Source organism: Balaenoptera borealis, assembly GCF_965194805.1.
Source record: "Balaenoptera borealis genome assembly, chromosome: 19".
Classification (NCBI taxonomy): Eukaryota; Metazoa; Chordata; class Mammalia; order Artiodactyla; family Balaenopteridae; genus Balaenoptera; species Balaenoptera borealis.
The window spans coordinates 2,752,022-2,776,237 of record NC_138878.1 but is presented as its reverse complement, the minus strand read 5'-3'; the positions used below and the strand labels follow the sequence as shown (position 1 = coordinate 2,776,237).

Here is a 24,216-nt window from a genome sequence, read left to right as displayed (position 1 = left end):
TGCAGCCCAAACATTTTTGATGAGTTCCCTGAAACTCACGCCACACATCGGGCAGAAAGACAGCTGTCCTGGGAAGACACGGAGGAGAGCAATTTGTTAACAGCTCTGGCAAAAATATAGCCAGACTTGTAGACACCTAAGAGGCGCAGGTTTTATTTGCTTAAAACCTCAGCGAGTCTCTCTAGAGGGGATTTCTTGCTCCCCAAGCAGTTTCAAAGACATTTCTGTTTTCCAACACATCATGTTCTTGACACATCGCAAAGCTATGGAAAATGTTTTTTTTCTTGATCGACGCGCCGCGCACAGTTTATTTGCCTTCTCTCTCAGAGATTTTGAACTTTATTCCTGCCATGCAATGCTAAGGTGCATCCATAAGGTGTCAGCACCTCCATTGTAACCAGAATGGTTGAGCTTCCCCCCACCCCGCCCCACTATTTCAAGAGTAGTTCCCTGATGGGCCTCAAGGTGGCGCCAACACCACAGGTCCGCCCGAGCCGCCTCCAGGTGCAGGAGCCCGCGGCGCCCAGGCAAGGAGTCGGTGCGGTGGGGCGCGGGGCCGGGGGTGGGGCAGTGACTTGAATATCTTCTGCCTTTATCGTCGCTTATTATTCTACTAATGCACAGGGCTCTCTGGGGCCCGATTTGGCTTTCGGCTCACTGACAGCAAGGTCAAGAAAGGAAGAAATCAGCAGCCCCCAATCCAAAATACCTTGGCAGGAAAAAGAAAAGATCGGAAACATGGTTTTTGCAAAGTCCAGGTGTGTGGAAGGTGTTGTTTTAATAACCTGAACAAACATCTCTCCCGGAGTCCTACCGAGCGGAGAAGAAACCTAATTCCAGGGGCAAAGGAAAATGTCTCTCTCACCTTTTCTGTCTTGATTATAAGGATTTTCTCCCTCCCATCCCACTTTTTTTTTTGGCGGGGGGAATAATTTAGGCCATTCAGCCTAGTTCTTTTCAGATGTCATTGGTTTAAACCTGGACACCCTTGGAAATCTAAACTCAGGCAGAAACTGACATTTTGGGATTTATTTTCCGTGGTCCTTAGCTATTTTGGTTTTTGCCCTGTGCAGTGATAAGGCTTTTTTTTTTTTTTTTAAGTACCTCGTAAAAGCAGAGTAAATAATATTCCTCCAGGAAGTCTACAGACTGAGGAGTGTTTCTTGATCAATAGTTTGCATTTCCAGTAAAATTGTGAGAACTCGGGCTGCCTGTCACGTACTCCAGGAGAAAGACACTTTTTGCTGGAGTATTTTTTTTTTTATGGATGTGAAAATACTAGAGGTATGAAAAAATAATAAAGTTGTAGTGGGAGTTGGAGGGTTGTGGAGAACGCTCAAACCATTCACCTGTGAGCTGAGGACTGGGCAGTTTATTTTACTTCGTTGCCCCCCAAAAACTCAAGTTAGAGAAAGAACCCAGAGCACCATAAAAAATTATAGCGAATGTTTCAGAAGCAGAATATTCGAGGTAATAGGAAACTATTTTGTACTTTCCCTTTGATTTTGAATTTATCAGGAGATAATACCATTCAAAGATAATGCATATAAATGTTTTTCTTTTGTTCTGTTATTGAAAATGAACGAAGTATCCCCAATGCGTTCTATTCACCTCCCCCAAAACTAAGACTGACCGTAGATTCTCTCAAACCCTTTTCCTGGGAATCTAATAAACAACTGATGGGAGAGTGAGGAGGGGAAAAGGAATCCTGAAATACAAAAGTTTTATCCGAAGTCTTCTTCCCTACCCAACCGGACCGACAACTTCCAGAAGAATTCTGACCAGCATTTAGCCCGTCTTATAGATGTCCTGCCCCTTCAGGGAAGCGAGCGGAGGGGGACCTGATTATTCGAGGTGTTGAAGAAATAAATACTCAGTCCACAAATAAACAAACTTTCTGGGACTCCTAGAGAGAAGGAGAAAGCTTTGAAGGGCGAGGATCTCCGAGTCGCTCCAGGTCGATATCCCGAATAATACCATCTCCGGAGGTCTCTTTAACCATTTGCAATCGCTTACCCCATCCTCTCGCGGAGCCCCAGTGCCCAAATCACCTTATCAAACAGCAGCCAAACAGAAAAGACTGAAATACAGAAAGTTAACTTGGAGAATCCCAAGGGGCTTCTCCAGGAACTGGAGGCAAGGGCTGCGCCCAGGGTTGTGGGTTCCAGCCGGTGGGGTGGCGGTCGGGAGCCCGCTCTACGGACGCGCGTCCAGCGCGAAGCCCCAGCGGAGCGCAGAGCGCGGAGTGCAGGGCTCGGAGTGCGGGGCGCGGGGTGCGGCTCGGGTTTCTCCTCGCGCGCAGAGGAACCCGGCTTTCCCGGGGCCGGGTGGCTGGTGCATTGTTCCCATCTTTGGGGAGCGCGGGAGTCAGCCTGTCAAAGGGAATTTATCTCTGGGAAAAGGGAGACACGCTGCGAAGCTGGAGTTGGTGGGCTGCAAGCGTCTACGCGGGAGGGGAAAGGGGGAAATGAACAGAATTATTTCACTCTCTTCCCCAAACCCCACAAAACGGCTCCCGATGTCGTGGATGATTTACTGAATCCACGGCGAATTTAGAGGATTATATTGTCAAGATGTCGCTACTTTCCCCACTTCGCCTTTCCCCTATAGACGCCTTGGCCTGCCTCCTCAGGTTGGGGTGAGGGGCACTCGGTTTCTATAATTTGCCTCTAAAACCTTTATAGGTTATTCTTGACTGCCCTGAACCTGGTAACTTCCCGTTGATTATTAATTATTTGCTTAAATAATGACAACATACAGCGGAGGCTCCTCCATTCCAGTCCAGCACGTTTACTTGGAAGCCATTACACCTGGGCCCCGATAATTAGGAAATCTAATTATTTGCCTCATCACTCATTAATAAGAAAAATAGTCCCAGGTTCTTTGCTACTTACAAGGTCTTTGGGGAGATACTGGACTACATTAATCAATTCGATTTTTTATCTCAAACTGACTTTTATCTGCGAAGGAGCGTCGGGGTTTTTTTGTGTTTTTTTTTTTTTTTTTTTTGCTCTGGGCACGTGGGACCATTAACCAAAATGTGATAATAAAATAAATTTTAATAAGATATAACTTTTTAAAAAATCTTTTCAAGTTAAGACTGAGCTGCAGAAGTCTGGTTTTGCGCGGCTGGGTCTTAGAGCCGACGGATTCCGGCGCTCCTCGTCCTGATTGGTGCCAAGTCTCCACTGCGGCCGGGTTATTGGTCCAAAGTTCCCGGAGGGGGCGTGGCCGGAGGAAAGTAAAAACTCGCTTTCAGCAAGAAGACTTTTGAAACTTTTCCCATTCCCTAAAAGGGACTTCGCCTCTTTTTCCGGGCTCGGCAGGGTAGCACTCGGGACCCCGGCTCTCCGACCCTCACGGCTGCCGATTTGCTGGGGGGACTTGGAGAGCCGCCTTCCCCTTCCTGACGCGGACAGAGGGGCCAGCCTTGGTCCACCGCGCGCGCTGCATCTCTGCTCCGTCCCCAGCCGCCCGCCCGGGCTGCCACCCGCCGAGTCCCGAGAGCGAGCGGGCGAGCGAGCGGGGGCCGGCGCTGCGTTCGCCCGGGCGCGCCCTCCAGGATGCTGCTCCGCCCGGTCCGCTGAAAACGGGCGCCCCTTCCCGGCCCAAAGGCGGGCGCCCCTTCCCGGCGCCTCCTCCAGCTCACCCCTGAGGCTTCTAGGCGCCCGGGGCTCCCCCCGCCTGCTCCCTTCCTCCCTCTCTCGCTCTCTCGCTCGCGCTCGCTCTGGTAGGGCCTTCCTCGCGGTCCGTGCGCGCAGGCGGTGGCTAGCTGTCTCGGACGCAGCATGCAGGCGCGCTACTCTGTGTCCGACCCCAACGCCCTGGGAGTGGTGCCCTACTTGAGCGAGCAGAATTACTACCGGGCGGCGGGCAGCTACGGAGGCATGGCCAGCCCCATGGGTGTCTACTCGGGGCACCCGGAGCAGTACGGCGCGGGCATGGGCCGCTCCTACGCGCCCTACCACCACCACCAGCCCGCGGCGCCCAAGGACCTCGTGAAGCCGCCCTACAGCTACATCGCGCTCATAACCATGGCGATCCAGAACGCGCCCGAGAAGAAGATCACCCTGAACGGCATCTACCAGTTCATCATGGATCGCTTTCCCTTCTACCGGGAGAACAAGCAGGGCTGGCAGAACAGCATCCGCCACAACCTCTCGCTCAACGAGTGCTTCGTCAAGGTGCCCCGCGACGACAAGAAACCTGGCAAGGGCAGCTACTGGACCCTGGACCCGGACTCCTACAACATGTTCGAGAACGGCAGCTTCCTGCGGCGGCGGCGGCGCTTCAAGAAGAAGGACGTGCCCAAGGAGAAGGAGGAGCGGGCCCACCTCAAGGAGCCGCCCCCGGCGGCGTCCAAGGGCGCCCCGGCCGCCCCCCCACTAGCGGACGCCCCCAAGGAGGCCGAGAAGAAGGTGGTGATCAAGAGCGAGGCGGCGTCGCCGGCGCTGCCGGTCATCACCAAGGTGGAGACGCTGAGCCCCGCGAGCGCGCTGCAGGCCAGCCCGCGCAGCGCGGCCTCCCCGCCCGCCGCCTCCCCCGACGGCTCGCTGCCGGAGCACCACGCAGGCGCGCCCAACGGGCTGCCCGGCTTCAGCGTGGAGAATATCATGACGCTGCGAACGTCGCCGCCGGGAGGCGAGCTGAGTCCCGCGGCCGGGCGCGCGGGCCTGGTGGTGCCGCCGCTGGCTCTGCCCTACGCCGCCGCGCCGCCCGCTGCCTACGGCCAGCCGTGCGCGCAGGGCCTGGAGGCTGCGGGCGCCGGGGGCTACCAGTGCAGCATGCGCGCCATGAGCCTGTACACCGGGGCCGAGCGGCCGGCGCACATGTGCGTCCCGCCAGCGCTGGACGAGGCCCTCTCGGACCACCCGAGCGGCCCCACGTCGCCCCTGAGCGCCCTCAACCTCGCCGCCGGCCAGGAGGGCGCGCTCGCCGCCGCCGGCCATCACCACCAGCATCACGGCCACCACCACCCGCAGGCGCCGCCGCCCCCGCCGGCTCCCCAGCCCCAGCCGGCGCCGCAGCCCGGGGCCGCCGCGGCCCAGGCGGCGTCCTGGTATCTGAACCACAGCGGGGACCTGAACCACCTCTCCGGCCACACGTTCGCAGCCCAGCAGCAGACTTTCCCTAACGTCAGGGAGATGTTCAACTCCCACCGGCTGGGGATTGAGAACTCGACCCTCGGGGAACCCCAGGTGAGCAGCAACGCGAGCTGTCAGCTGCCCTACAGATCTACGCCTTCTCTCTACCGCCACGCAGCCCCATATTCCTATGACTGCACGAAATACTGACCTGCCCCGGCCCTCCTCTGCCCTGGCCCGCTCTGGCTTCGCCTCCCAGACGCGACCCTCTCAAACAGTTCAGGCTGCAGAGACGCAAAAAGAACCCAAACTTGCCCACCGCTTTTTCCGCAGACCCGGGAGCAGAGAGAGCGCGCGCGCCAGCCTCAGCCCTCTGCGAAGCCGCAGGTAACTTTAATTCGCCGCCCCGTTTCTGAGACCCCAAGAGGCCCCAGTACAGGGACGCGGCCCAACGAAATGAATAATGATTTTAAAATCCCCCACCCCTTCCAGGATGGCTGTGCTCACTGCTCCACTCGGGGTTTCAAAAATTATAACTTATGGACCAAATCCCATAGCGACCCAGTAATGACTCTCTGTAGAGACCCCCATAGGTCTATGGGGGTCTCTATAGATTATGTATGTGCTGTGTGTAATTTTAAATTTCTCTAACCGTGCTGTACAAATGTGTGGATTTGTAATCAGGCTATTTTTTTGTTGTTTTTCAGAGCCATTAATATAATATTTAAAGTTGAGTTCACTGGATAATTTCTCATCTTGCCCGACCGTTTCTAACTGCCAAAGTGAAAATTCAAGAAACCTATGCGGGGTTTCCCCCCTGTACAATTATGAGATATAATTCTTTTCCCAGTTGTAGGTCTTTTACAAAACAAGAAAATAATTTATTTTTTGTTGTTGTTGGCGGATAAAGAAGTCAAGTATCTGATACTTTTTATTTACAAAGTGTGATGGTGTTGTATAGTAGATTCCTCCCCCAGCATTCCTAAAAGAAAAAAAAAAAACACTAAAAATTTAACTTGACCTGTGTTTGTCTTATGTGGTCTTAATTGTTGTACTTGCCTTAAAATAAACCCATGTTGTTTTTCTGCCCAAAGTCCGGACAGTGTGTTTGTATTCTCGAATTTTTAAAAACCAGGTGTGTTCACAAATCCACCTGTTTTGATTATTTTTGTTACACAGGTGGGTGAATGTGTAGACATCTACAGATGATCACAGAAGACTGGGGGAACTCCCCTGTTGTCCTGCTAGTGTCAGAAAAGGCTTTCGATTAATTCAGAATCCCACCCTGACTGAGGCAATCAAGAAACAGTCCTGCTTGGACGTAGCTGCCTGAAGGGCTGTGAGCCGTAATGACATTTGCTGTAATGCATTTTGTTAAATGCAGAAAAACATGCCAATAGTCAAAACAAACAGTGCCATTCCATCCCAGTGTCCAGCCATCTCCAATTTAGGAGGTGAGGGAGGGGAGGATAAACATTTTCCATTAGCTAACAACAAACCAGGGGGAGTCCTGCTTTTCCTCAGTTTCCTAAAATACGGACTTCCTTCCCCACTTTAATAGTTCTCCAGAAAAGAATTTGAACCCGGATGGCGAAAATCCAAAGGGGATTGATTCTGTACCGTTTAATGACCATCCCTGGCGGTGACCAGATCAGAGGTGAATCTCTGACCTCTTTACTTCTGGATTTGATTTCTAAATCTTTACCCTACTGCAGTGAAAAATTTTAAAGCCTCGTCGCACTTCAAAAATAATTTACAATGCTTTTACAGTTTTAAATTTGTCAACTTTTCCAGGACTTTAAATAATAGATTATTTTTCTTTTCAATTTTGATACCTCGTCCTTAAAATTTTAAATAGCAATGCAGCCTTTGTGAGGTGTGGCTTCGCGGGGGAGGGGGGGGATGGCTTTACTATCTGTTTCACTGGCCAAAACACGCAACTCCCCTCTTGGTCTCTGTGTGTGACTTTGGGGTCCAGAGCTCCAAATTGGGAATTAGTTTCCCAGCCCAGCAGGTGAGAAGGCACTCTGTACCTTGCCTAGAGTGCAGCTCCTGTAAACTAAACACTTCAGGAGATGATGATTTTCCAAAAGGTGATCTTGCTGGATGCAGTAGCCTTGAATGTAACCTGGACATTATGTTGTTTTTAACATGGCATTTTGTCTCTATGTTATGCTGAAATCGAATTGGGGGAAGTTTGAGCATAATAATTTCCCCCATATGTGCAACACAGATTCTTTCAGTCTGTGGCCCCAGAGGTGGCACCTGGCTAAGACTTAAAGATTGCATTTTATTCCTTTTCATGACCACAGGAGTGGTGAGCCCCCGGGTCCCTGGTGCTCAGTTGAGTGGGATGGACCAGAGAGAGGGAGGGAGAGACCCCTGAGACCATTCTCTGAGCTGCAGAATGAGGCCGCAGATCGCTCACTGCGGACTCGGGCACTGGGGTTTCACTTTGCTCCCCCCAGATATTTCAGAGTCCTCCCTGGAAGCCTGCCCTCACCTTCAGATTTAGAACTCAGAGGAGGTCTCAGAGACACATGGAAAACAGTGGAGAGAGAAATGGAACCACGGGGTCAGAGATCTGATCTGCCCTTGACACCGCGCTGGGGTCTCCTACCTTTGAGAAAGCCTCTTAAAGAAGTCCCCGCTGTGCGTGGGCCGCTCACCTGAGCGGGTAGCTCAAGAAGGCCACGGAGGCCACGGCGAGGGGCCCTTCCATTCCCCTGGGAATGGGGCCACCTGGGGACTGTTGGAGGAGTTATCCAGGCCTCTGGAGGCGGCAGAATGGAGGCGAGTCAGGCCCTGGGGCGCGGAGGCCGGGAGTGCGGGAAGCGCCTGGAGGCCGGCCGCGTGCGGGGGGAGGCCCTGCGCTCGGAGCCAGGCTCAGCCTCAGCCTGAGGCAGCCCGAGCGGCTTCGGGGCTCAGTGGCCTGGGGCGTCGGTTGCTCCGCGGAGTGGGAAAGACCGGACGCCGGGACTGAGCGCGGAACGCAGGCGCCGCCGGCTGCCTTGCTGGTCTTCGCGCCACCCTACGCGTCTGCCCCCGTCGCGCAAAGACTGCTCGGGCCGTCCTCGCTCCACGTCTCCATCCGCTCGCCGCCCCTTCCTCCGCCACTCTCCTCGGGAGGCCCAGGGCCTTTCAGGAAAAGGGGAAAGGAGGTCGGGGCTGGAAGGGCCGGATTGCAGGTCTGCCGGGACTCCTTGCTGAGGCGGCTCTGTGGTCCACCGAACGCGGTTTGCGTGAAGCTGCGTCTGATAACCACGTTTCTTCCTGACCCAGTAAGATACAGCCGGGCAGGTCTCAAAGACACAGCAAATAAAATGGAAGTGACCCGAACACCACAACGAGACCATTTCCCACAGAGATAAGCCTGCGTCCCCGACTGGCCTTGGCTGGGTAGACTGTGGCCCTAACCAGGGTCCAGTTTTGACAGATAAAGGCCGCCAGAGAGACCCAGTGGCCTCTGAGCATCCTGAACGCTGTCCTTAGCCCCGGAGAGGCCGCAACTGGAGTAGCCTCGCTTCTTGTAAGACTCGGAGAGACACCCAGGCTCACTGCTTTCAGGGAGAGAGGCTGAAAGTTGGGCTTCTCCCACGGCCAGTCTTGGGTCTGTGGCCCGGCGGCCCTCACTGCTGTGGTTCAAGTGGCTTGTCCCCGAGGACGCCAAAATCGGTAGCGACATGCATCCTCAAGTTGCTGGAGCAGTGGGCTAAGGGTTAGAGGAGCACATCTCGCTGTGTGAACAAACTCCTTCCCTCCCTCGCCTTGGTCTTCTCATCTAAAATGAGCAGGTGAGTGCAAGGGCGTTTCAGGGCAGCGGGCATATTTTTTCCTGCATCCCCGGCTCCTGCGATGGGCCCTCGCTTATGCCCACTCCCCTTCTCTGCTCGCAAGAAGTGAATATCAGAAGTTAGTGGGAGAAGAAAATGCAGGGTCCTGGGAACTTCAGCATTTGGCTCATAAATCTTTCCAGGTCCATCTCCTCCCCTTTACCCCAAGACTGCCTGGTGGGGGGGTGGGATCACCTCTGGGCCTGGGAGAGGCTTGTGAGCTTCACTCAAAGCACAGAGCAGAGCTCCCAGGTCCCCGGTGGCCGAGTGCTCACCTCCTCCATCCTCAGCCCCAGCCCAAATCCAGAAATCTGGACGGGGGTGTTGGGCCAGGTTGGCCAATGGAAATTTATTGGTAACCATAAACCTGAGGTGAGTGGAGAGAGTGACACCGAGAAGAGACTCCCGTGACGAATAAGCAGGATGCACTGGGGTCTGGGAGCCCTTACCGGGCGTCTCAGGGGATATGTGCCTGCGTCCTCAGGACCACGTGCTCCTGCCGCTCAGGGTGTGGTGGGAGTGGATAAGTAGAGAGTAGAGACGCCTTTGGGTGCAGCCAGGCCAGGGATGGCTGGGGAGTGGGGGGCAGACCCGAGGTCAGTGGGACCCCCTGGTCAGAGCCACCCCCGAGTGCCTGCTGGCACCACATACTTGAAATGCTTTCCCAAACTTTGAGAAGCTTTGCCTGCCTGCCTCTTTCTTGCCTGGCCTCAGCTCACCAAGGCATTTGAAATGTTTGCTTTTTGACATAGGCATGTAAGGAAGGGGGTGGAAAGTTTCAGGGAGTCGGGAAGGCTGGGCAGCCGCTGCTGCACCTGGGAAGACGCCACCGCCTCCACTTATGCAAGCCTTACCCTCTCTGGCTTCTGCAACATTTCTGTTCTGCGGCAGAAGCAGACGGACATCGCTTGTGTAGAGTTTGATTCTTGAAGGTGCCTCTCTGGCGCTGCGTTTTTTCCTGGGTCAGGTCCGTGGGGACTTTATGCTGGGGCTGTGAGTGTGTGAAGGCTGGAACGGAGGAAGGGGGTGGGTTGACAGCTTGCTGGGCTTGCTGGCATTGATGGTCCCTTTAAGGGAATGGAGTTGGGGAGCACTGGGAGGGCTTTGTGCTCACTCCATACGCCCACCCAGGCTGGGAGGTCATGGAGGCCAGAGAGGCCGCTCTGACCTCACAGAGGCTCAGTGGCCCTTGATCCTGGACCTTACCTTTCCAGCAGACCCTCTGGGCGCTCTCTCTGCCCTCATGTTATTTTTCCAGATGGGTTCCCCAGTGGAGATTTTCTCTCTAAGCCAAATCCACATGCACCAACTCAGGCCCTACGCACACAGGCCAACTGAGGGTTCCTGTGACCTGGGGCATGCTACCTCAAGCTCTCTGAGCCCATTTCTCAACTGAAAAAATAACAGGATCATCAATTAGGGTTATGTTGAGGATGAATGAACCCAACACCCATGGGGAAAGTGCTTCGATATCATCCAGTCCATAGTAAGGGCTGTTAGCTATTAGGATTTACCTGGATAACAGAAGAGAAAGGATTCTTTGGTCTCAATTAACTGCATATATCAGGCTAAATGCTGATATGCTTGGGCAGGGTGGTGCCCGGGCCCTAACTGCCCCTTTTCTCTGGGCTTCTATCAGCATCAGCTGACCGGCCAACCATTACCTTTATGGCTCACTTCCCCTGAGAGAAGCAGAAGACACTGCCCCCCAATCCTTTCAAAGTGGAAGAGGAGGGTAGGGGAGGAGAGGGTGTCCTGGGTTTTGGCAGGATGTGAGGACTCTGGGTCTCCTACTTACAATGCCCCAAATCTCCCAGCTCTGGGGGTGGGGCACTCATCTCTCCTCTCCAGAGGGCCCCCTTCCCCTTCGATTACTCCAGACACACATTCCTCAGCTTCTGTGCTCACCTGAGGGTGTCAGACCTCAGAGAATTCCCCCTTTGGAGGAAACCGTGTGGGTTCCAATCCCTGTTCTATTTACTACCTCCGTTGTTTTCCGGTGTTCTGTGCCCGGACTCAGTTTCACCATCTGTAAAATGGGTGAATCCATCCTCCCATCTTCCATAGATGCTGCCAGGGTTCTCAAGAACCACACACAGTAGCTGTTATAATGTGATTGTTTTCCTGTGTTTGGAACACTTCCTCCTAGGAGACCTGAGGTGAGTTAACTTCCTGGCCTCAGTTGCCTGGTCTGCAGAATGGGAATGATAAATATTTCTGTTTCTTAGGGTTACTGTGAGGATGGAGTGACTTAATACAAGGACAGCACTTAGAACAGTGCCAGTACATAGTAGTGTTCAAGACATAATTAGTTATTCGTATTATCCTTATTAGCATCATCTTCACCAACATTTTTAGGTTGTCATTAAGGTGACCTTGCATCTTTCCACCCTCACTCTTCTCAAACATATGGTAGAATCATTCATTCGTTCAACTGAATGAATCATTGAATGGATCATTCATTCATTCAAATATATATACAATTTGTTAACTATCTTCACACTTAGAAAAGTGAGGCAGATATTTGGGAATATGGCGCAGATCATCGTTAACTTGAATGTCTGCTCTTTATTTACCGGTGAAGCAGAAGAAGGGTAGACGGGAGCGGGGCATGGGAGGAACTCCTGTCTCTCCTCCGCAGCCGTTTTTTGTGAGGCCTCTTTGGTCCGGGCTGGTGCCTGGCCTGCCCAAGGAGCAGGCTTTCTGCTAGGGAGCTGGGAATGGTACTTCCTGCCCTCATTCCACACTGAACCCAATTTGTGCTTGGGCCCCAGAGTTGGAACTGCCACGGTCCTTCCGGAAGCATGATTTCAGGGCTTTCCTGCAATCTGGAAGACGCGCTCCCACTGACTTCAGAGATGAATGTGCTTTTCTGGGATTTGAAGACCTATGAACCTGCAGGGAACTTTCGGCGTCTCCATCTGGCCCTCTGAGTCACCCAGTCTGCCCGGCTGTCTCCTAGGCTCAGCTGGTCCCCCACCGAGCCTCCGATAGGTCCTCACCCGACAGAGCTTCCGCACGAGGGCGCATCCACACTCGGACACTCGGTGCTTGTTCCCTGCGCTCCCCGGAAATAAGCCCCAGCGCGGGGTTCCTTCCTGCAGCGTCCCCTCCTAAGCTCAAGTTACACACTTCACCTGGGAGCCCAGGATTCGTCCCCCCGCCGGAGCCGGGTTAGGGCGCCCTGCCGGAGTTCTGCGGCTGAAACCTCCCAGAGAGGTTGCTAACTGCTGCAAGCACGTGGGGCTCGCCTCTCCAGACCGCGACGAGAACCGGGGTTGTTTTTTCTTTACTATCAGTGCCCTGCCCACCAGCTGCGCGTGTCTCCGCCTGCGTCCCGCCCATGCCCAAATTGGGCGATGTTTATTATTGTACGAATTCAAGCTCCGATTTGCCTTAGAGTTTAGAAGGAGCGCCGCGGCGGCGCGCCTTTCCGGAAAGGCAGGGATATGCGTGCTGGACTTTGGGTGCCTGGGAAACTCCAGGAAGGGCTCCGGGAGCGGAGGTGGGGGCTCCACGCAGTAACACCGGTTTGTCTCTTGCTCTGGGTCTGTTAGAGCCGGCACCGAGGCTGGATCCAAACTTGAGCTTGCAGGGGGCGCTCTGGTCTGGAGGGGTTGGGTGACTCCGGCGAGTGTGGGACCCGTGCGTTGCAAAAGCGTCGACACTGAGGTTGTTTTTCCATCCCAGGGTTGAAAAGGGTGCTCCGAGGAAAGCCAGGGATCCTGAGAGAAGGCAGCGCCCCGCCCCCTCTTGGCTAGAGGGCCATCCTCAAGACCAAAGCCGGGACCAGGCCAGGCGGGACGCTGGGCATACGTTAGAAATGCAGCGCTGGGGACGGAGGCCTGGATGTGTCCCAGGGCCTGACCTGGCTCTCCCTCAAGGCACGTCTGCACCCAAACTGGTGTTTCGACCCTGATCGCGACTTCCTTTCTGGTATTTCAAACGTACCGGGTCCCCTGTAGTCTATTCGGAACCCCCAGCCACATGAGTTACTTTCTGGATTCCGCATTTTAGAGTGGGATTCTCCCTGCTTTTCCGTGTTCAGGGTGACCTGAGCACTGGCAGCCGGTCCCCAGCATGGGGTCGCCTCTCTGTGACAGCAGCAGCAGACAGGCACCCCCCCCCCTCATTAACGCAGGGTTAGTGCCTCTTTTCCCAATGGCCGGGGAGCCTCGAGGGCCATTACAGCCCTCACCTGCCATCCTCACTCCTATGCCTCCTCTTTGGCATCCACACGGTTGACTCAGTGAAACGTTAATTCAGTTATCCCAAGCTTTTTCTTTCTTTCTTTTAAAATATATTCAGCAAAGATCATAAAACAGGAACTAGTCACGTTACGTGCCACCCCTCCAAGGCGGTGGAGTAGGGGGAGACGCCTCCTTCTAAGTCAGCATCATTCGGCGTTTTTGATTCAAACCGGGACGTGGCTAAATGTAAAATGAGACCGGGTGGGGAGTGCTTACACCCCAGGGTGAGTGGGGGGGGGAGCAGCAGGAGGGCGAGCAGGCTTCCCAAACGCTTAATGTAATCACGGGCCAGCTGCGTGCACTTGTAAAGTTGTTATAACCCCCTCCTTGTTATAAACAGGAAAGCACAGAATATAAAGCAAGAGACCCGCATTCACAAATACCAGCTCTCCTGCACCAGCTGCCAAATTCCCCTTTTATGGTGTTCCTCCTTGCAATCTCAGACCCATCAGAAAGACCTTAGTTTCTCCCCCTCAACTCTCCAAAAGGGTTTATTTTGAAACCTCCCCAACCACGCTATGGACCCGGTACTGCACGCCCTCTCCAACTCTCAGTGCCCTGTGCCACTGGCTTCGGGAGAAACTGGGCTCCTGGAGTCCTCTTCCCGAGGTCCCCAGGGAGCCCCGAGGTGTGCCCCTTTCGGGATACTAGGCCCCCAGGGAGTACGCCTCCACCCCCAGCTCCGCTGGGGCATCCCAAGGCTCTCTCCAAGGAGGGCTGCATCCTCTTCTAATCAGGCTCCCATCTATCTCCTCTCCCCCGCCAAAATATCTAAGAGCTCTTAAAGACCTCAGAAGGCATTTTATGAGACTGTGTCATCTCTACATTTCCTACTAAGCCTGGGAGAAGAAAAGATCTTTTGTGGGAAGCCATGGGATTTCGGGGCTCCCCCAGGCCAGAGGTAAAACTCACCCCTGCGCCCCTCCCACCCCCACCTCTCCTTCCTGGCCTGGCAGACCCCGCTCTGAGCCACCGCGATCCACATCCTGCCTCACTGACTGTGTGTGCTTACAGCGTCAAGGGGTGGACGTGATATTTCAAACATCAGATCAGTGCGTTTATATATTGGGTGCCCGGAAATTTTTCCAAATAAACACAGCTTGATTCAACTTGGGTGGGCGGACTTATCAACAGACTAATTCTATAAACAAATGAAGGAATAACCCCGAAACCGATTGGCTGGTATCAAAAAGACACGTGGAGGGAAAAGCTTGGAGTTTTTCAGCAATGAAATTTTAATTAATGTGGGTGGGCTGAGAACACAGCGACTGTTTATCATAGACAATTTATTTTCCAGCGCTAAGTCAACATATAATAGCAAACTTACAACAATTATTTAACATTTTTAAAGCCATGAAGAAGGGACAGAGCCCTGAGCCGCCGGGGAGAGCGGCAGAGCGGGAGGCAGGCGCAGGGCACGCTCCCCTGGAGGGCCCTTGCGGCGCGGGGCACAGTCCCTAAGCCGCCTGGGTCGCCTGCGACGCCGGAGCGCAGCGCGGGCTCCCACTCACCATGAGCCACCTCTTCAGTCCCCGGCTGCCTGCTCTGGCCGCCTCGCCCATGCTCTATCTGTACGGCCCCGAGAGACCCGGGCTGCCTCTGGCCTTCGCCCCCGCGGCCGCTCTGGCGGCCTCGGGCCGGGTGGAGCCCCCCCAGAAGCCGCCCTACAGCTACATCGCGCTCATAGCCATGGCGATCCAGGATGCGCCTGAGCAGAGGGTCACACTCAACGGCATCTACCAGTTCATCATGGACCGCTTCCCTTTCTACCAGGATAACCGACAGGGCTGGCAGAACAGCATCCGCCACAACCTCTCGCTCAACGACTGCTTTGTCAAGGTGCCCCGCGAGAAAGGACGGCCCGGCAAGGGCAGCTACTGGACGCTGGACCCTCGCTGCCTGGATATGTTCGAGAATGGCAACTACCGGCGCCGGAAGAGGAAGCCCAAGCCGGGCCCCGGAGCCCCGGAGGCCAAGCGGGCCCGCGCCGAGCTGCAGGAGCGCGGCGCAGAAGCGCAGCCGGAGGTGGGGAGCGGGGGAGCGCGCCCCCGCCCCGCGACCCCCATCCACGAGGGAGCGCCTGCGCGCCCCTCGCCCCTCCGGGAAGGCTCCTCTCCTCCAGCGTCCCTCCACTGGCCCAGGCCCGCGTCCCCCTCTGGGGACGCAGGCGACGCGCTCCAGGGCGCAGCGGCCGTGGCCGCCAGCCAGCCCGCGCGCACGGTGGATGGCTCGCGGTCCCCTCCGCGCCCCGCCTCCCGCAGTTCTCCGAAGAGCTCGGACAAGTCCAAGAGCTTCAGCATAGACAGCATCCTGGCGGGACGGCAGGGGCAAAAGCCGGCTGGAGGGGGCGAGCTCCTGGGGGGCGCCAAGCAGGGGCCCGGCGGCTGTCTGGGCGCCTCGCTTCTGGCCACCTCCTCCGGCCTCCGTCCACCTTTCAACGCTTCCCTGATGCTCGACCCGCACGTCCAGGGCGGCTTTTACCAGCTCGGGATCCCTTTCCTCTCCTATTTCCCTCTGCAGCTCCCCGACACGGTGCTTCATTTCCAGTAAAGCAAACAGTGCCTCATTTTTCCCCTGCCCTGGTCTGAGCTTCTTGTGAGCAACCAGGACTCCCACCGCTGGAGAAAGAAGTTGCGTGTTTTTTAAAAAATGGTTTCCTCTGCCGACTCCTGGGAAGTATTAGCAACCTCTGCGCAGGGATGGGCACACTCCCCTGCCTCCTGCAAGGCGGACCTTCCCAGAACCCGGAGCAGCTTCGGAGATTTAAAAGACGCTGCCCACGCTGGGACTTGGGCATCTCAGACCTCCTACTGCGGGAGCAGGAAAATTCCTTGACCTTAGGTCAGTCCCACTGGCTACCCAGACAGGCCCTGCGTGTCTGGGGAACGGGAGGGCCCAGACAACCCGAGGGCAGATACATGGCCGCAGTGTGGTCCTTTCTATCTGAGAGCCACGGTCTGACCATCACCAGCTCGCTTGTCACTGTGGCCCGGGCCTTGGCTTTGAGCTCGTCGGAGTGATGGGTGGTCACAGCTAGGTTTGTCCCTGAAGTCCAGGGAGAATTTTTCTCTTTTCCTTTCTAGATAGTAAAAGGAACATGCTATATTCTTTGGCTAAAATGCTTGATTCCTTTTACTGTAGAAACTGCCCTCTGAAAACATCTGTATTAACAACTTCTATTAAGAAAGTGCACTCTATATAATTTAGCATCTTGTTGCATTATGATAGCTTGTTAATCAATACACATGTTCTCCAACGCATATTACCAGCAATAGCCATCCTCCTATCTTTTGCTTTTTTGTTTAAGGGGTCAAAAGATTTCTGGAGACACCGGAAGTGTGTGAGGGGGAGGGAAGATGTCTAAGACAGTGGAAGATTTTCCATTTCCATGTTTTTTTCAAGATCTAGGCTTGACTGTTGCTACATTTTCCAGAATTGTGTAGTGAAGGACTACTTTTCATCAAAAGAGCTGGGTGAAACAAACACATGGAAAGCAAGTAGAGGGAGAGATGGGTTAGTGCCAGGAGGAGTAAGGGAGCCCACTGGTGTTTGTGGAGGCAGCTCTCTGGACCCCAAGGAACAGGAGGCCTGGTGGGAGGCTTCCCAGCCGACTGCAACTGGCCCCTCCCTCCAAGCCCCAACCAGGCAGGCCCAGAGCCTGCCGCTAAACAAACACCTATGGAGGTGACTGGAAGTCTGGTGTGAGGGGTGGGCGGGAAGGCGGGGGGCTGAGACAAAGATCTGGTTATGAAAATTGAGATTTTCACAGTCCCGTACAGCTTGGAACTTTTGGGAAATGCATCTAACCTCTTATGGTATCTCTTCTTTGGGTTGTTTTGGTGGTTCCGAAACTTGATTTCCTGAACCTCCAAGTTACTTTAATTTTATCCGATGTGGGAAAAGCACAATAAGCCATGGGTTCTTGGAGGGAGGTGGAGACAGGTCTCTGAACTTTTTAGAGCAGTTTCCAGGACATATAAAAATGAACACAGACTTTGCATCAGGAGAGCCTGTTGGTTAATATGTTGGATATTTTGGACAGGCAGAACAATTTAATAACTAGTAGGCACAGAGCTGACTTACTGAGAATTCATCCTGAAGGCCGTGTGCTACCGACCCACACATGCATCCATGACCGCTTTCTGCCCGGGCTGGTGGGAACACTTTGGCGGACGAGCTTCAGGGTCCTTGATGTTAAGAACATTGATGAGGTCCTATTGTTGAGATGCAGGATCACTGTGATTAACTTAAAATGTGGTGGAAGGGCCGTCATTCGATATTTTGTTATCCTGAAGTCTCAGCCTCTGTGAATAAAGTTGTTTTTTCATTAACCTCTCAGTGACTGGTTCAATGGATTACTGGGGAGGAGGGGGGATAAACAAACAGTGTAATAAGAAAGGGGAGGCTGGGATTATATCTCGGAACCCCAGCAGTGTCTCTGGAGGCTCTGGCTTTCGAGGGAGGGTACACAAACATGGACTGGAGAGTAGGAGCTGAAAACCCCAGGACTGGTGGATCTGCCTGAATGTCAGCAATAAGATGAAGATTCTGCTGTGTAGGATATATTTTTAATGTTTTCTTTTTATGTTTGATTTGCGATCTTGTGTGTTTTGTTAATTTATGATGGCTGTTTTCTGGAGAAGCAAATAATCGAATACTGTCATTTTAAAAGGATGGTATCTTAGAGTTGCAGTTCCAAAAAGCATAGTACAAACAGTATTTTCATGGCAAAGAAAAAAAAGGCAGGAGTATGTATCACTTTGTAAGGGTGTTTATACATACATAAAGAGGGATTCTGTTACCTAATCCCCACATTCATCTGGTTTAGGAAAGCGAAGAGAAACCCACAGTGGGGTCATTCCTATGGATCCTGCAGTACAATTCCACGTGTATCCCTTCCTACTGAAGAGAAAGAGGGGCTTTGGGACTTAGCACTCGAAACAGCTGTTCTAGTGTTCCAGTCTTAGTCATGTGCTCCAAATTATGGATCAATGAGAGCAAGGAAAGGTTTCTACTCTTAATAAAAACAAAGTCACCTAGATTTCAAGTAAACTAGAAGCAACCATATCGTTCTGTTCTTGGGCAATCTGAAGTATGACTCAGTGTTCTCATGTAAACAAAGGGAACAGATTCTGTTTCCTGTAGATGATCTTTGGTTTAAGCCTTGATTACACACACACACACACACACACACACACACTTATGAGTACACTGATCATAATAGGGGTTATGGCAGGTGTATGTACAGTGATGTGTATGTGTACATATATGTATACATGTATGTATATACATACATGTGTGTGTATGTTCTACACACACAAACGGTCAGAAATTCTCCTTTATTGCATAGCTGAGACAGATAAACTCAGATCAAGTGCTGAATTCCTTTAGATTTACACAAGTATTGGTACTTTGGGAAAGATTTTGTTTTTCTATATAATTTGAACAAGGAATAATTTAGTTTTTTGCACTATTATAGTGAAACTAACAAGGACTTTATAAAAGAATCTTGGAAGACATACCCACCTGAGACCTTTACCTCCACAACTTTTGCAAGGGCCTTCACAAAGGCCTTTTGCTTTGTCTGCTCTTGGATATTACCTGGCTCTTGTGGAAGCTGATGGCCTCCTGGGTCTTACATGCCCCATAAGGTTTTCCAGAATTGGAACAGGATGTGTTTTGCCATTTTCCAATACAGCCGCATCTCTCTGGAAAGAAGCCCACCCCGTGGTCTCTACCATTTCACGAAGAGTGGTCAGTGTCTATGCATGTGTGGGTTAATGAATTAGCCACACGTGATGTTATTGTTACAGCTGAAGGCCAGAGCCCATCCGCCCGGGCTGCACCCATGTGAGAGCCACGACTCGGTGCACTTCCCGTCTTCATGGTGGCTGGGGTCTTGCTTCCATGAAGCAGGGGTTGTTTCATAGAGTCAAAAATACACATGACAATAAACCAAGTTTATTATTAACATTGAAGAACATGAGTTTGTTGGAAAAGTAGAATTCTTTTTATCCACATTTCAAGCAGTTTTTATGCCTGAATAGCCAAGTGTCAAGTTCTCATCAACACTTGTCTTTATCCAGAGGCCCCAGACTCGGGGTTCTGCAGGGTCAGACAGATCCCATAGATTGTACAGTGACCTAGAGGGGTCCATAGGGAATGGTGAGGCCTGGGCCCAACTGGGAGGGTCTGTCTCTTCCAATGGCGTCCAGTTGCCAACTGCCCTGGGAAAACCACACAAGTGGCTCATAGGCCAGATGTGGATTCAAACCCAGGGTGTACACTGTGGTGGGCAGATGAGACCAAGTGGAAAATTCACTTCTTCCCCCAGAAGGTGGCTGGAGAGAGGGAGGTGGGAGGGCCTATCCTAAGTACTGGGGATGGGGGGGAACATTATCAACTCAGGTGTTTTTATTTACCCTGGCAGTGACAGGGGAGGGCAAAGGGTAGGCACTGGGGCAAAGATTCAGTCCCAACCTCCTCCTCCCATTAGGTTGAATCAGGGTTCCAGCAGGAAACAGAAACCTACTTAGATGAACCACTGGAAAAGACCTGGTTGGAGGGACTACTTACAGGGGAGTACAGGGGAGTAGGTGGAGTGAGTGTAGATGTGACCACAGTGCTGGCGCAGGCAGGAGCTGAGGAGAATGACCCGACTTCTCTCCTCTTCCGCCTTCCAGCCTCACGTTGATGCCTCTGATCGGCTAAACCCCACCAGGAGTCCAGCCTACAGGGAGCCCAGGTGATATAGTCCATAGGGCTCAGCCTGCTGGGGCAGAGAGGGGTAGAGAATGCACCAGGGTGGGACCGAGGCAAACAGAGCACGGCCAGCACAGTGGAGGGTCCTGCCTCTGCGGCCAGTTGGTGGCAGCTGCCCGGACCACACTGTTGATGTCCAAGGGCCAAGACCAGGATGTCTGGGACAATACCGGCGGCTTCATCTGGCATTCTCAGACATTGGATTCTCCCATCTGGCAAGCTTCCGGGAGAAGGTGGTTCTAGACCCTAACCTGAGAGTCTCTTGGGTGGGCAGAGTCTGGACTTAGCTCCTGAGGGCCCTGGCCCTGGACATACAGTCTCCGCCTTCTCACCTCTGAGCCTGGAAAGGACTTGCTGAGCTGCTGCGATGACTGTACATAGTTTGTATCCATTTGCTGAGCATTTAACACAAAGCTACTCCTTCCTGGCTAGTGCGAGAAGCGCGACTGACGCTGTCTTACTCTTCCAGAATGTGTGGCCCACACGCCGGTGAGGGCGTCCTCCAGCCGGAGTCCAGGGAAGGGACACAAAGGAAGTGTCTCGGCCGGAGGTCAGGCCCTCTGGGAGGAGTGGGGAAGACGCCCTGCTGTCCACAAGACCATGTCACCTTGGACAACACCAAGTTTAAAGCCTGACTCAGGTCCTCATACTGTGCAAAGTGAATAGGACACATGTCCTGTTTCCCCAGCATCCTGGGATCACAGTTCTTTCCCAGGTAGTGGTCGCCTTCTACTGTTCCACAGGTCTCTCTAGACACACCTACTAGTGAGGAAAACCCCTCTCACTAATGTCTTATTGACTCGTTACCATTTAGTAATTTGATGTTCAGAGGAAGCTGGGGAGGGGTATGTTAGCCTTGTCAAGAGTGAGCCCGCCAGACAAAGAGTAATAACCCAGCTCTGCTCTGACTTGCTGTGTGACATCAGCAAAATTACTTAACCCTTCTGTGCCTTAACTCTCTCATCTGTACAAATGCGGGCAACGTTAGTAACTGCCTCAGCAAGCTGTTGAAAGGAGTAAATTTAATGATGGGTATAAATTCCTAGGACAGCACCTGACCCAGTTCTCATCTGCAAAATGGGACAAATCATAATGCCTCTGCATCGGGCAGTCGTCAGAATTAAATTAGTTAATATATACACATAAAATATCTGGCATGTGGGAGGCATTCGGTAAATGGGAGGTCTTGTCTCTGTATACAGACGTAGCCTCTAATCTAAACACTTCTGTTTTACAAGTCCATTTGTGAACCCACAACTCTGCTCGCATTCCGTAACTCCTCCTGGCCTGACTTCTTCAGCTCTTCCTCCCGGGCAAGCTGGCAGCCATTTTCATTTCTTCCTTGCACTGTTATATCTCTTGAGATGATCCAATCGTTTGAACACAAAACCAAAAGCAAAATAAGCCGCCACACGCAGCAGGGGATCCTAGGAAACCACAGGAGAGCGATTTTCACAAGCCGAGGAGGGCGAGTCCTTTGGTGTTTCCTTGCCTTGCCCAGGAGCTTAGAAGGAGCTTCCCAGGGCTGGCCATCCAGCCATAGTGAACTCAGGGGCCTTGGGAATGAATAAAACTCTTCATTTCTGCCCTCCCCCCACCCCAGCACCAAGACCACGCCTGTTGATCAAGGAGAGGCTCCACCCCTCTCCTGGGGACAAAGGGACCAGACTGGGGAGCAGCTTTTCCTAAATTCATGCGTTTCATAGCCCGCCTTATAAAGTGTAAGGAACATTTCTTTAAATGCTGTGGCTAAATATAGCAGGGGCTGGGTCAGCTAGAACATTTTTAGAAAGCACATTACAAATCAGGAATGTTTTAGAGAAATAAATAAACTTTCCCACATTTTTGGACTTTGTGTCGGCCCTGCAGGCTCCATCTTGAGAGCATGATGGGAGGTGGGGGTGATGAATAATTCACGATGGGCTCTTGCGGGTGCCCGAAGCACCCTGCAAGTGGCTGCTCCTTCCCTTCCTTGGGCGTGGGGCTCTAGGACAGGGGTGGGGTGGGCACGGGAGAGACTGTCAGGCTAGGGACAGCTCAGCGTCTGCATAAGGGCCACTCAGTGACGAAAGGAAGACGGGATCAAGGAGAAATACATCTATTTCCAGTGCGTTTCATTTCTTGTCTCTGCTGTTTGTTCCGGGGGTTCACTGGCCTTCCATGTGGGGTGAGAACAAACCCAGGGGGCCGTGTGCCCACCCTTCTGTTGCAGGATGACCTCCCGGTGCTCGTGTCCTGTTCCCAAGGGCTCCCATTCCGTTGGCCTCTGGTGGGACCAGATGGCGTGTTTCTAAAAGTTCCTCAGGGGAGTCTGCAGCCAGGGTTGCGAGCCACCGTAGCGAGGTACCAACGCCATCAGGCGGGTCTCTGGGGGTGAAGGAATCGTGCAAAGCAGGTTGTTCATCTCTTACTCTTTCTTCTTATTTATCCACATTTGTACTCAATTTCCACTTGGTCAAAATAGACTCTCAGCTTCTCGCCATGAACGAAAGCATCCTTTTTCTATTTCTTCAGGTAGAGTTGCCTCCACTAAAACACTCGTAGAAGTTATACATGTTCACGCAAGAAGTGTGGAATAGTTAGAAGAGTACTAAAAAGAGAACCGATGTGTGATCCCATGACCACCTGTAACAATCCCACCACCAGAGATTATGGTTGGTATTTCCCCCCAGACTATATATATATCTGTATCGACCACAGATATACCATTGATATTAGATCTGTATGTATATATACAAATTGTTCTTTGCTTCATCACTGCTACCACCATCACCATCATCATCACCACCACCATCACCATAGAGCTTTATTTTGTACAAAAATTATTTTGAGAGACTTGTTTTGTACAAAAATTTTTATAGCCCTTTTCTCATTTAAATTTAACCACCTATGGCATCACCACGATCTCCGTTTACACAGACACGGACACAGACACGTACACACGCACACACACACACACACACACACACTCTCTGAGAGAGACAGGTGTCTTGTCCTAAGGCACCTGGCTAGTCAGGCTCGGAGTTAGTCCTGGAGCAAATGGCCAGCACCGAGGTTCTTTCTGACCCCCTGCCATGAGGTCGGGACCAAGGATGGGGACAGACTCCCACCACATGACCACTGGTCGACAGACCCAATCCGCACCCTCGCCGTCCCCTCCCTCCCCATCACGGGGGAGCCACACCAGCACCTAAGATCCATTCTTTTATTGGTTTTCATGCTTCCAGCAGTTACGGGTAGAGCTGCGAGTGAGACCTCGACTTTTGCTGTCTGTTTGGATGAGTGGATCTCTACCTGCACTAAGCACCGGAATCCCCAGGGGGTCTTTAAAAAAATGCTGACGGCCGGGTCACAGCCCCAGATGGTATTTTAGGATGACCTCCCCCACCCCCCGCAATAATCCTAGTGTGCAGCTGGCGTCGGGAAGCAGTGGTTTTGGTATCAGTAAGGGAAGGCTTAAGGTCAAGTGCCTGGATTATTCAGAAAAACCTCTGGGCATGAAGAAACAGAGAAGTGGCTTTCGGGTTGAATGAAGCAGCCCAGCTGCTGACATTCATCAGGGCTCACGGCCTCCCCGCCTCCTTGCACACCGTCCGGGGAGAAGGTACTGAGCACATCACCTCTTTGAATCATTTCAGCAACCCTGTGAGGCTGCCTCGAGTCTCCCAACTTGATGGAGGAGGAATCAAGGCTGCGTGAGTGCATAACATACAGTCAGGGAGAACCCGAGTCAAACATTCAGGCCATTTGTTCCTAAAGCTCCGGCTCTCTTTCACAACATCTTCGCTGCACAAGCTAGTGTTTCACAAATATCCACCCACGTTCAGCTTGGGGTAAAGGAAGCACATGCATTTAAGGATATGCACAAAGGAGTAAAAGAGTTTGTTTTCCCATGATCAGGAACTTGTTCCAAGTGCCTCTGTCATCAGAATAGCTTGTCATTCTCCATCCATCAAATAGTCATTAAGTGCCAGGCCTGTGACACACCTTAGCCATATACAAATGGACCAGACCCCGGTCCTGTTCTCGAGGGGCTTATATTCAGGTGGGGAAAACTAGCAAAGCAAATTGACAGGCACCAGCGGATGCACTGTTGACATTTATGGTTACTCAAAATCTTTTAAACACTCTCCATTTCCTGAGAGATTCCCATTCCTTCAAGCCGGTCTTTCAAATATAAGAAGAAAAGAAAGAACCCCCCGCTCGTCTCTGTGTGCTAGGATGGGGCCCACCACCAGACATACAGGTGTGACCTTGGGGGCCAGGTGGGCTGGGAGGAGGGCAGAG

General features: G+C 52.7%; 4 protein-coding genes across 7 annotated transcripts in view; 2 read left to right on the top strand and 2 right to left on the bottom strand.

Moving 5' to 3' along the window:
• MTHFSD (methenyltetrahydrofolate synthetase domain containing) overlaps positions 1 to 7,729 on the bottom strand; it is a 43,196-nt gene extending 35,467 nt beyond the window's left edge. The window contains exon 1 of one of the 2 annotated variants that reach the window (XM_082366925.1): positions 7,705 to 7,729. The gene's annotated coding sequence lies outside the window, so the exon portion shown is untranslated. The remainder of the gene's footprint in view (positions 1 to 7,704) is intronic. The other variant, XM_082366923.1, reaches the window with a different exon arrangement.
• FOXC2 (forkhead box C2) lies at positions 577 to 6,177 on the top strand. 3 transcript variants are annotated; one of them, XM_082366868.1, is made up of 3 exons: positions 577 to 5,198; positions 5,418 to 5,471; positions 5,792 to 6,177. In XM_082366868.1, the coding sequence occupies exons 1-3, from the start codon at positions 3,789 to 3,791 to the stop codon at positions 5,798 to 5,800; spliced, it is 1,473 nt and encodes a 490-aa protein (XP_082222994.1). In that variant the 5' UTR covers positions 577 to 3,788; the 3' UTR covers positions 5,801 to 6,177. The 3 variants fall into 3 exon arrangements, with proteins under 3 accessions (XP_082222994.1, XP_082222992.1, XP_082222993.1); XM_082366866.1 differs by having other exon boundaries at positions 580 to 5,198; positions 5,418 to 6,177; XM_082366867.1 differs by having other exon boundaries at positions 583 to 5,471.
• A 54-nt stretch (positions 7,730 to 7,783) lies between the features above and the next one.
• FOXL1 (forkhead box L1) lies at positions 7,784 to 24,212 on the top strand. Its single transcript, XM_082366927.1, has 2 exons — positions 7,784 to 8,878; positions 11,692 to 24,212. The coding sequence occupies exon 2, from the start codon at positions 14,680 to 14,682 to the stop codon at positions 15,715 to 15,717; it is 1,038 nt and encodes a 345-aa protein (XP_082223053.1). The 5' UTR covers positions 7,784 to 8,878; positions 11,692 to 14,679; the 3' UTR covers positions 15,718 to 24,212.
• The window catches only part of LOC309616381 (uncharacterized protein C16orf95 homolog), a 515,949-nt gene continuing 509,119 nt past the window's right edge, over positions 17,387 to 24,216 (bottom strand). The window contains exon 27 of the mRNA XM_082366941.1: positions 17,387 to 17,471. The gene's annotated coding sequence lies outside the window, so the exon portion shown is untranslated. The remainder of the gene's footprint in view (positions 17,472 to 24,216) is intronic.